General features: G+C 42.2%; 2 protein-coding genes across 7 annotated transcripts in view; one reads left to right on the forward strand and one right to left on the reverse strand.

Moving 5' to 3' along the window:
* Window positions 1-12,104, reverse strand: part of hdac12 (histone deacetylase 12) — a 74,693-nt gene that overhangs the window by 59,296 nt on the left and 3,293 nt on the right. The window lies entirely within an intron of this gene.
* The window catches only part of stard13b (StAR related lipid transfer domain containing 13b), a 66,171-nt gene that overhangs the window by 52,734 nt on the left and 1,333 nt on the right, over window positions 1-12,104 (forward strand). For all 6 annotated transcript variants that reach the window (XM_058081018.2, XM_058081016.2, XM_058081017.2 and 3 more), the window contains 11 exons: window positions 1,668-1,739; window positions 4,706-4,787; window positions 6,322-6,385; window positions 6,882-8,230; window positions 8,337-8,507; window positions 9,017-9,176; window positions 9,394-9,592; window positions 9,679-9,892; window positions 10,301-10,415; window positions 10,497-10,718; window positions 10,819-11,036. In XM_058081018.2, the coding sequence (XP_057937001.2) occupies window positions 1,668-1,739; window positions 4,706-4,787; window positions 6,322-6,385; window positions 6,882-8,230; window positions 8,337-8,507; window positions 9,017-9,176; window positions 9,394-9,592; window positions 9,679-9,892; window positions 10,301-10,415; window positions 10,497-10,718; window positions 10,819-11,036 (2,866 nt within the window). The remainder of the gene's footprint in view (window positions 1-1,667; window positions 1,740-4,705; window positions 4,788-6,321; window positions 6,386-6,881; window positions 8,231-8,336; window positions 8,508-9,016; window positions 9,177-9,393; window positions 9,593-9,678; window positions 9,893-10,300; window positions 10,416-10,496; window positions 10,719-10,818; window positions 11,037-12,104) is intronic.

The raw sequence follows: 12,104 nt of genomic DNA on the forward strand, positions 1-12,104 counted from the left end.
TGAGGATAAGCTGTAGAAAATGAATGAATGAATGACTTCATACAGCTTCAATGTTCTGTTCTTATTTTTTGAAACATTGAACATTATACATGAGACAATATAAACGTGTTATTCTAACTACACATGAGGTAGTTTTCTCAAATATAAACGGCAAGTTTAGAAAATTGATATCCAAAGTACTAACTTATACCAGTTTCTTATGCTTTTATTTTTTACATAAAAAACAAACAAACAAACAAACAAAACGTACGCGATGGGTGACACTACGACCTGATTTGACCTTCTTAACAAAAATAAAGTGCACAGCGACCGAAAATGGCTGGTCGTCCAATACCATGGACTCCATAGTATTCCTTTGAGTAACTTTGCTCTTGTCACTGCTAATAAGCGCTAATAGTCGGTTGCTGTCTGGCTCTTTGCGCTGGCGGGCTACATTGCTAGCTATCAGTTTGGCAGCGCAAAGGGGGACTCTTGCCTCTGGCTATGAGAGAGGATAGATAAGATCGGTTTAATCTGTAAGGACTGAATCAGCGCTGATTTTGCATGCTCATTATATTCCTTAAAGGGGACCTATTATGCTTTTTACACTTTTCAGACCTATAAATGTAGTTAGAATGTTCTATTCTTGTGATAAATGATGCAAAGGTTTCAGATGATGAGGTTTGCACATTTGGAAGTAAGCCCTAGAAGAAGTTTGGGATGGCTCAAAATGCTAGGTTTCAAAAGGCGTAGTAAAACTGCGACTTTTTGATGTCACAGATTTGTGGGCTTCCTTATATGGTTCATAGTTAGAAAGCACTTTGGGCGTGTGACCAATCACAGAGTGGGGATGCTCGGAGGCCGGCCGTGGGTGGAATAAATAAAACGGACCGTTTTGGCAGGAAGCAAAAACCCAAGGAAATACAGCTGGAATATGTGATTCTGGAGAATCTAAAAGGTTTTCTGTGCAGGTTATTGTGTGTAGCTGCTCTATAGGAGACCACAACTCGAAAAATGAGCATCATAGGTCCCCTTTTAGGATTTGTGTATTAAACTAATCGCTTTGACCAAACCTTTTGGGCCCAATAGGTGACAATGATGATTACACATACATTTTTTCTGTAGAAACTAAAAGAAATAGCATAAAATCTTGCAAGATGTGAAGTCTCCAGAGGTTCCACTGTTATACATTTGACTGGATGTCATTAGATTGTGTACGTACAGTATGTGCTAATGAATGTCTGGTGAGTGTTTATTTACTGTAGATGAATGAATAAGCTAAGTAACCTTTTGTTAGTCCTTCCAAATCCATTCTTACAAATAGAGCCAGCAAAATAGACACAAGAGATGACCTTGTCAGGGAATCTTTATAACAGGTTGAGATATGTGTTAGACCTAGGGCCGTCTTAAGATCATATAAGTTTCTATCCTTGCTGGATGGAAGTTCCTTGTGAGGTTGCTGGGATAATCTGAGTCAGACCGGCTGACCAGTAAGGTCACACTCCTGCTATCTCCAAATAATCAGTGCAGAGGATGGTGGTGGGCTTCAGCCCCCCCCCCAAGTCCACACACCCACACGTCTGGAGAAGTCTACATAGGATTTTTTTTGTTTTTGTTCCATCCTGTGTAATTCATCATGAGGTCACTTTCTCTCTTCTTATAGCACTCTCTGTCCTGTTTTTTTTCAGAGGTTGAAGCAAAGGAGGCGTGTGACTGGCTGCGAGCTGCTGGATTTCCCCAGTATGCTCAGCTCTTTGAAGGTAATCAGGGAAAAGCACGCCCATGCACATTCATCAAAACATTGTTGGGTTAAAGATAGAGATTCGTGCAGTAAAAAAAAGCTCTGCCATACACAAAAATAACTCAGAATCTTTATTTTAAGCCTTTGTAGCGGGTGCTCAATAAAGCACTGTTAACAGCCTGAATGTGGCCTTTTTAAAGACCATGGGAGAACAGCAGTGCATAAGGTCATCGTGTCAGTCAGGCCGCTCGCCAACACGGAGCATAATTCCATGCATTCATCATCTGCATGCATAGAGGAGCTCATTCACGCAACTGGCATGTTCTGGAGCCAGTTGGAGTTCCAGACAAGACAAAACGAGGCGAACATTAGCTGCTTTTTTAAGTCTAATCTTTTCCAAGATAGGGTTACAACATAAAGCTGTCTTCTACACCAAAGACGTTTTAAAAACAGGCCTCTCAGAGCAGGACTACTCAACTAGACAGATCCATCCAAGACTGGTTAGTGACTACAGTTCAAAACTGAAAAAGGTGCCTAAAAATATCATTACAATCTTGTCATATACAGGATCCCTGTCTTATTGTTTTTGTAGTAGCCGATACGCTGTCTCTTTATGGCGGGCTCTTCTCCTGCAGATATCTGCAGCTGTGTGTACCTCTCCTGCTTATAGCACCCCACCGATTACCAGAGCTACCGACAGTATGTTAAGTCCCTACTTGATGTCCTTCCCCTCCTTGTTAAGCTTGCCAAAGTTGGACAGAAATATGGCATGCAACTTGTGGCGGCATAGCAAGCGAATGGCACAGACAGTAATTTAAATAAATACATATTTTTCCCCCAAAAAGAACTGCCACCCAACAATCGAAATTGATACCATCATTGATATAGAAGATCTTTGCGATTTTTTTTTTACAGACAAGTGAGCAGTGATTCTCAACTGGTGGGTCACGACCCACTTGGCCATATTCAGTAGTGTGTTAGGTCATTGCCCAGAAAATTGTGTAATGACCCGATGTATTTCAATGCAACTTGCATTTGTGCTATTTGCTTTCTCTGCCACCATGGGGTGCATGTCATGTTCACGGGAGACCTGGTCAAGCAAGGAAATGACGTTGAGTGTAGACTTAAGGCGCAGGGGTGATGTATAGAAGACTTATGATTGTTGAATCAGAGCAAGGTCCTTCAAAGGGTATCGCGCTCCCCCACACAATAGAGGATATTTGATCAATGTAAACATGTTGGTAATGTTTGGTGATGTAAAGATTTTAAAGTATGGCAGAGCCTTAAGCATAGACATACAAAATAAAAATGATAGTAAAAGACTTTGGAAAATGTGACCCCAGATCAGTGTAGTTAAATGGCCCTGGTCTAGCGGGTAAGCATAGCCAGTTTGCAGCCTCTTGTAAAAGGAAATTGTTCCCCTGGTGCAAAGCTAGCAATCTCAGGTTCCTTTACAGTTGCAGGGGGTTCTTACAAATTGAATTAAAGATGAAATACATTATTAAGATGTAGCGCTGCTTCAAAGCCAAAGCCCCAAGAACAAGCTGAGCCTTGTTTCGGTCTGAGCGGTCATCGCTGCCTGCCGGCCTGCTTTTCATAGAAAGTTAATGACTTTACATGAATGCAGTGGAATGTCAGATTCAGAGATTCTGGATGCAGTCCATTATGTTATGTAAGAGAGCAATCATACCCTGTGCAATACGTAATGCCGGCTCAAGCAAGAGCGCTGTTATTTGGACAAATTCTGTCCCTTGTCATTCATTGGTAGCAAATACTATGAAAGTGTCTTGGTTCATTTCTGGGAATCTCTCAATAGATTGCTTATTTTTCCATTTTGGTCCCTACATGAAGCTGTTAACCGGTTCATCTTTTAATCTTACTTTCTAATCTCAATTTCAATATTGAACAAAGCAAAATTTGTTCTCAATCACAAATCACTCCACACTCTTTATTGCTCTCTGGTTCTACCGTAATTTACTTATTGTGTGGAAATATGGGCTAATCACTACAAAAGCAATCTTCACTCGCTAAATGTATGGCAAAAAAGGTCAGTAAGGATAATTCATAATGCCGCCTACAGAGAACATACTAACTCCTTATTTCTAAAATCACAAATACTTCAACTTGCTGATATAGTTCATCTTCAAACAGCTAAAATAATGCATAAGGCTAAAAACAACCAATTACCTAAAAATGTCATCCAATACTTCTCGACAAGAGAGGAGAAATATGATCTCAGGGAAGAACTACATTTGAAACACTTCTATGCTAGGACTACGTTATGCTAGCCATAGCATTTCAGTATGTGGAATCAAACTATGGAATGGATTGAGTAAGACCCTCAAACAATGCACAACGATGAGCCAATTCAAGAAACAATACAAGCAGTTGATGTTTGCTAAATACAAGGATGAAGAGTCTTGAACCAGTCATGATGTGCTATATATATCACTATATTGACACTTACTATGGTACCCATTATGGCATTGTATAGTCATATCACCGCATACTTCGGTACGAGGTACATTATTTAAAAAAAAACAACCTTAAACTGTATTATGGAAAGCAGGAAGTGAACAAATGTAACAGTTACTGATTGTAAAAGTACCAGATGGAGGGGTAGGATTTAATAAGCTTTGCTTCTTTCTACTCCTTTTGGACATGTGGGACTGTGAACTGATTATGAGATGCATTCAATTGTAATCTGATGCATGTTCAAATGAAATAAAAGCATTACCATTACCATTACTTACCAAACAGCCAGTGCTGCCCACACTGGTGTATGAATGTGAATGAATGTTTGGTGGTGGTCTGAGAGGCCATCGGCACAAATTGGCATCCACGTTTACGTCAGTCTACCCCAGAGCAGCTGTGACTACAAATGTAGATCACCATCAGCAGTGTGTGACTGAGGAGTGAGTGAATATAATGGGTTCACTTCGCTATATAAAATCTAATCCATTATTAATGTCATTTTGCCTCCAGATTCCCAGTTCCCCATTGATATCACCCCCGTCAAAAGAGACCATGACTTTCTGGACAAAGATCTTGTTGAGCCTCTTTGCAGGTAAATGCATTTTTTTAAATCTCTGTGGATAGGGCACAACCGACATATCTATAAGATTGATGCAATCGTGCAATCGATTATGCTTTTTAATAATGCATGTTTGGAAAACAGCAATTATGAGTTAGAGTGCTAGTAAATTTTATTACATGAGAGCCGTCCTCAACAACTGATAGACCTAACTGAATGAATTACACAAGTCACAATTATTTAGATAAGACATTTTACAGGCTTTGTGCTCCACAGATTTTTTTTTATCTTTTTGACAGTTTTTACAACGTCCAAGTGCATTAAGTCATAAAAGTGTGGTTCAATATCACTCCATTATGTCAGAGGACAGATCTTGCTTCTTTCCGAGAAACAGCGCTTGGGTTACAAGAGTAACCATAGCAACAATGAAGAAGGAAGGTGGAAGAGCATGAGGGCGCCTCACACTGCCCGACATACTGTGACTCTAAACAGCCCTAAAGCGACTCATCTAAATTCCAAAGTGGCCAAGGGACAACTACAACACAATTGGAAACAGTTGCAACTGCAGGGTGATTTTGCTCATGATTTCGACACCATTTCTACGGTAATAGAAGGACAAAGTCTTGTGTCCAAAAATAATACCATACCTCCATAATATTGGCTGTGTTTGATAGAATTGCTATTTCATGTATGCTTATGTTGTGTTGGATCGCCCCTCTCCTATAAGAAACCTCCTATTTGGGCTGCTGCATCCAAAGCTCTTGGCGCTTTGGAAAAAGGGGGCCCCGGTTTAGAAATCTGCGCTTTGGGTCCTGATAGCTACAGTAACAAGCATACAAACTTGCTCTTTGGATAACGCCTCGCATTTAAAATTATTTCCTGTTTATTGCATTGACACTTGTTCAGAAATTGTCATATTGACCCAGATATTTGTTTTTGGAAAATATTCACACTGAGCTACATTTGCAACTTCAAATGATTTGTATTTGTTCCGTGAATTGGTATCAATTTATTGATTGGTTGCGCATCGAGTCTCAAGGACAGGGGGAACCGGGACTAAAATTTAAGCTGTGAATGTTTCGAGAGGTTAGCCTATATTGACCTACATTGGATGGGTTTTATCATCTTTAATGTGCAAAATGTAACAAAGTGGCCCCTGCATCCTTACATTTTTTGGACCAGAGAAGTGTACCAAAATTTCAGCGAAAGACATATTTGCATGTGTAAACCTCTACACACCGAATATTTCAACTTTTTGTATCTTTTTCAACTTGGACTATACACATTTGTAAGCCTTTCATTTTTGGGTATATTATAGCAAATTAGCATCCGAGCTAGGCAAATCTGCGAATGAACAAGAAAGTAGAAATTCATCTACTCCCAAAAGTTGACCATTAGTTTTAAATTGCATCATTTTCCAGTGAACACAGCATCACATCTGTCGTCAATCAGTTTTTTTTCTGCAAAAAAAATGCAAATTACATGACTGAATAATTTGTAATCACAATGGGTTCAGAGTTATGATCCTTCCTGTTGTATAATGATAGCATGTTTGTCTGTTTTTCAGGCGACTCAACACATTAAATAAATGTGCCTCTTTGAAACTCGATGTGAACATCCCAAAGAAGAAAGTAAGTGTGTCCATGGCATTATAATTGTACATAAAACAAAAACAAAGGTGGCAAAATGCTCATGCCTGGAATTAGATATCATTTTACTGACTTACTATGTTTGACCGTGTGCTTCCTAGTTTTCATCTACCCACACTTTCAAATGTGTTCAGTTCTAATTGTGGCAAATTATTCTTGAAGGAATATTTTGAGCATGTTGTGTTACATCACCTTTTCCTGATTGTGTAATGTCATTAAGACAGAGCGAACACTTCCTCTAGCTGGTCCCTGCAGACCACACTCATTGTCCTCTCTGGTAATAGTGATACACTGTATGTGGTTCTATACATGACAACCTAACCTATTTACCTCGTAAATAGGTTTCTGACTAATAATGCCAAGGAGAAATGAGCTGTTAATGGTTTCTGCCAAGTATGAAAAGCAGTGCATCTTCATGAATATATTATCTCAGTTCTTGCGTTTTTTTAACATATTAATTGTATGTTGCTTCCATAAGAGCGAAGACTCCGATGAGGAAGATCTCTTTGCCATCAGTGACAAATGGACCTTTGAATGGAGCAGCCGGCGCTGGTCCAGGCTGCAAGACATTGACTGCCTCCTGGGACACCAAGGACAGGATCTGTCAGCTGGAGATAGTGTGCCTCTTAGAACCACAACCAGTAGTGAAAGTGTGCTAACAGACCTCAGCGAGCCAGAAGTATCCTCTGTACATAGCGAGAGCAGTGGGGGCAGTGGGCCTCGAGGACTGAGCACCGAGGATTCTGACTGCTCCAACCGCACCTGCTCAGATTCTGTAGCCATGCCAGACTCTACTTTGCTGACAATGTCTCCCATCAACAAAGACATTGGTCATTACGGCTCCCTGCCTAATAAGCATGGCAAGACAAGTCGCACCCGTGCCAAAGACTTCCTAAAACGCATGGAGACATTACGCTCGAGGGGATCGCTTACAAGGGGTCGTAAGACATTGGTCATCAGTTCTCCGGTGCTGCAGCAGGAAGCCCACGCTCTAAAGAGTCTGCCGTGTGTGGAGATTATAAACAGAGACAGTGGAGCTCCAGAACCACCATCCCACAAGGTTCCGTCCCAGTCTAGCAGTGAAGGTAGCAGCCATTCTAGTGGAAGCACTGGCAGCACACCCAGCCTTAAAGAGCGTAAGCCATACCGATCTGACCAGAAGCGTAGCGGCATGTATCTAGAAGATGTAGATATCTTCTCAGGCAACCAAATGAACAAAGTTGCAGAACAAAATCGCAAAAATGAATTTTGCTCCTACGAGGACCTGGTGGTTCATATCCCTAATGACCACAAACCAGGAACCTTCCCCAAAGCACTGTCCATAGAAAGCCTATCACCGACCAACGGGGCCTCGATAAACTGGCACACAGGCAGCATGCACCTGGACTCTGGCCTGATAACATGCAGGCAGGAAGCCAGGCCTGTCACACAGTGCTGTTCTAGAGGAAGCCGCATCAGTGTGTATGATAATGTTCCTGGCTCCCATTTGTATGCCAGCACAGGAGATCTAATAGACCTGGAGAAAGAAGACCTGTTTCCTCACTTGGATGACATCTTGATGCATGTCAATGGTCTGCAGCAGATAGTGGACCACTGGTCTAAAAATGTACTGCCAGGAGGGGAAGGGCTGTCAAAGGTGGATGGAGAAGGTACCGTTGGTCTTCAGTCTTTAAGTCAGATCACGTTGGACTTCGAGGGGGATTCTGTGACGGAAAGTCAGACTACACCAAGCGCTGGAGACGGAGTATCTCTTTCAGACATTGAAACAACAAGGCTCAGGGAAAGGAGAGACTCAGGAGTAGGGGCTTCGCTTACCAGACCCAACAGGTAAGAAATACACCAAATTGACTGTCTAGCAGTTCTTTCGAGAAAAGTCAGAAATAGTTCCTATTATTCAAATTCATGACCCCTGCTCTGTCTTGTATATCGCTAGGTTACGATGGCCCAGCTTTCAGATATCCAATCGTCTAAGCCACTCGGTGGCATCGCTGCAGATAACCAACCAGTCGGCAGGCCAGCTGAGTTTGTTACAGAAGTTCTCTCTGCTCCGTCTTACGGCCATCATGGAAAAGTACTCCTTGTCAAACAAGCATGGCTGGACCTGGTCAGCATCTTTTAAACATTGTACAGTGGTGGGAATAGTTGTTTGATCACTATTTTCCTGATCAGACCCTGGTTGTTGTCATACGTTTATTTTAATGGAATAGCAACAAAAAATCCAGAAAAAATGTCAATTTCTCTTTGATCCCCAAGCGAGAGATGAATCATTGGCAAGCACAGAGGTCAGGCCGTTCTTGCTGTTGGTCAGAAGGGTAGCGCTCATCTCAGGGGGGGTTGTGGTTCACTCCTTTTTATAGATGTTCTCCAAATCTGTCGCTTGGCAAGTCAAAGTTTCAACTCCGTCCATTACAGGGCTAAGGTATGGAGACTGGCTACCCCCCAGTCCAGGATGCTAATGTGCTTCTTCTTGATCCACACCTTTGTTGCCTTGGCCATATGTTTTTGTAAACGGGCTAAACAAAATCAGCATAAGATCAAAAAATTATTTCCCCCACTGGATATTATTTGTTTGTGTTTATTTGTGTAATGGTATTGTCAAATGTGCTCTACTAGGGCAGTACCAAAGTTCATGAAGAGAATGAAGGTACCAGACTACAAGGATAAGAATGTGTTTGGAGTCCCCCTCATAGTGCATGTGCAACGTTCTGGACAACCACTTCCCTTCGGCCTGCAGCAGGCCCTGCGGTACCTGAGGAGCCAGTGTCTTGACCAGGTCAGCCAGAGTGCACACACTCGGGTTGCATGAGTTTCACAAGTGACGTAACACATGATTGGGTTTATCTGACACACATAATGGGGGTGTATGGTTTCTCTTCACAATGACGCAGGTTGTTGTAAGGATACAAAAGATGACAATGCGAACAATGACAGTGCGACACCTCACTGTCACGTAACGCCTGTGGACAACAACATGTTTGTTTTGCTTCTAGGTGGGCCTGTTTCGTAAATCAGGTGTGAAGTCTAGGATTCAAGCTCTGCGGCAGTTGAACGAGAGCTCCCCAGACAATGTGAACTATGACGATCAGTCCGCTTATGACGTGGCAGACATGGTAAAGCAGTTCTTCAGGGATTTACCTGAGCCGCTGCTCACGAGCAAGCTAGGGGAGACTTTCCTCCATATCTACCAATGTGAGGACATTACTCTCAGCCTTTCCACCCATTTAGTCTATTAATGCCTATTAAAAACAAAAACAAACACTCTCTCTTGCATGCAGATGTACCGAAGGACCAAAGGTTGCAGGCTGTCCAGGCAGCCATCATGCTCATGTCGGATGAAAACCGAGAGGTGCTGCAGACGCTGCTTTGCTTTCTGAGCGACGTGACATCCTCTGTGGAGGAAAACCAGATGACGCCCATGAACATTGCAGTGTGTCTGGCGCCCTCCCTTTTCCATCTCAACATACTCAAAAAAGACAATCTTTCACCGAGGTAAATCTTCACCAGGAGCCTTGGGTGTCATTGTTCTGCTTCAGAACATCTGACCAAAATATGCATGCATCCTATTAACTCCTGATTCACTATCCTCAACCCGTGACTCCATAACAAGATGTTTAAAAAAAGGTTAAAAGAATTTACTCAACCCTTGGGGGTGCATGAGATTACTTTTCTGGTTAGTTTTTTTAAAGGATGGGGCCTTCTTTTTAAAGCTCAGTGTTTTATGAGATCATGCTGTGTACAAACAAAGCAAAGCTCTCTAATTTAGCCTGATGAAATTGTTGCCTAAAGGATCAAAGAGGCTTCCTGTAGAGCGGAGGGAGGGTTTATATACTGCACTGCATCGAGATGTTGACCTTGGTGCTCTGAATTAATAGCTTTTTGGTTCCTTGTGACCCTCAGGGCGATGCAAAAGAAATACGCCAGTGGCAGACCAGACCAGAAGGACCTGAATGAGAACTTAGCAGCAACACAGGGTCTTGCTCATATGATCATGGAGTGCAATCGTCTTTTTGAGGTACAAGAAGCGACATTTTCAAGTTTGGATACAAAATCAAGACGTTTCCGAGTCTGACTGCCCGCTCTACTCACTCATCAGATCCCTCACGAAATGGTGACTCAGTCTCGCAATTCATACGTGGAAGCAGACCTGCATGCGCTGACTTTCGACGAGCTCTTCAAGCAGCTTGAGGACGACGGTGGAACGTACGACAACCACGTGGAGGGCAGGCTTCAGAATCTGCTGAAAGAGGCTCGCGAAAAGTCCAAGTCCTGGGTGTCCTGCAGCAGCTCTGCTAATACAGAGCTATACTATAAAAAGGTTGGTGCCAATGGCTTAATAGTCGGAATCAGTGGGACCCCCAGTGTAAATGATTCATCATAACAATATTGTAAGAAACACAACTTGGTGTCATGTCCAGGTGGGAGACGGGAACCCGCTGAGACGCTGGAGAGTATCCGTGGAAGTAGAAGCGCCGCCGTCCGTTGTGTTGAACCGTGTGCTGCGTGAGCGCCACCTCTGGGATGTTGACTTGCTGCAGTGGAAAGTGTGCGAGACACTTGACAAGCAGACGGAGGTTTTTCAGTACGTCCTCAATCGAATGCCACCTCACCCCAGCAGGGACTTTGTGGTTCTCAGGTACGACAACAACGCAAAGAACGTGGACATTTTAATTGGTTGTCAGTCAGCCAGTCAGATGACATGCTGGAGAATATTATCATTTATTATAACATCTGAATTTTAAGATAAAAATATATACAATTTAAATATTAATGACCAATAAAGTATTTAGAACCGAGTTCGATTCCACCCTCAGGCATCTCTGTGTGAAGTTTGCATGTTCTCCGGGTAGTCTGGTTTCCTCCCACATTCCAAAAACATGCTGGGTTAATTGGCGACTCCAAATTGTCCATAGGTATGAATGTGAGTGTGAATGGTTGTTTGTCTATATGTGCCCTGTGATTGGCTGGCCACTAGTCCAGGGTGTACCCCGCCTCTCGGCCCAAGACAGCTGGGATAGGCTCCAGCACGCCCGCGACCCTTGTGAGGATAAGCGGTATATAAAAAAGAATGAATGAATATGCTAGTACAGTAAAGTCTTGTTATATCGATATCGGTTAAAACGAATTACTACTTATTTTCATTTCCCGGCAAATTTCTAGTCTTTTATGATATAATTAGCTCCGTTAGTAGATACACGGTTATTATGATAATCCGGTTACTAGGATGCCCTTTTCATCTCCCGCCAGCCAATTTGGTCTGCTTATATCGATACAAAAGCAGCTTAAATCAATCTTTGCTCAAGGATTTCAATACCAAAAAAGAACACGGCGAACGGCTGCTTCCAGTCAACTTTATTTTTCACACTTCCAGAATATTATGATAAACAAACAAAACGAAAAATACAGTTGAAATTTGGGGACATGCTTTTTCAGTACGACACGCTGCTTTTTCTGTAAATATGAAATAATGGGTTGAAATAATGAAAAAATGGAAATGTGGCCCCAGCATGCTTTGATTTTTTGGCATGTGGCCCTCAGGGAAAAAGTTAAGAATATGTGCTGTATGTATAGTTGAACGAATGTTTTCTCTGTTTTTGTGCACGGTCTCAGTTATCATATAGTATTGCACGCAACAAACTAGTTTGTTTGCCCTTCATTTCTCATTTTTAATACGTCATTGTTAAACACTAATATCAAACACTAA

The sequence above is a fragment of the Doryrhamphus excisus genome, linkage group LG8 (assembly GCF_037039965.1).
Source record: "Doryrhamphus excisus strain RoL-2023G ecotype Guam linkage group LG8, RoL_Dexc_Guam_v1.1, whole genome shotgun sequence".
In the NCBI taxonomy this organism is placed as follows: domain Eukaryota; kingdom Metazoa; phylum Chordata; class Actinopteri; order Syngnathiformes; family Syngnathidae; genus Doryrhamphus; species Doryrhamphus excisus.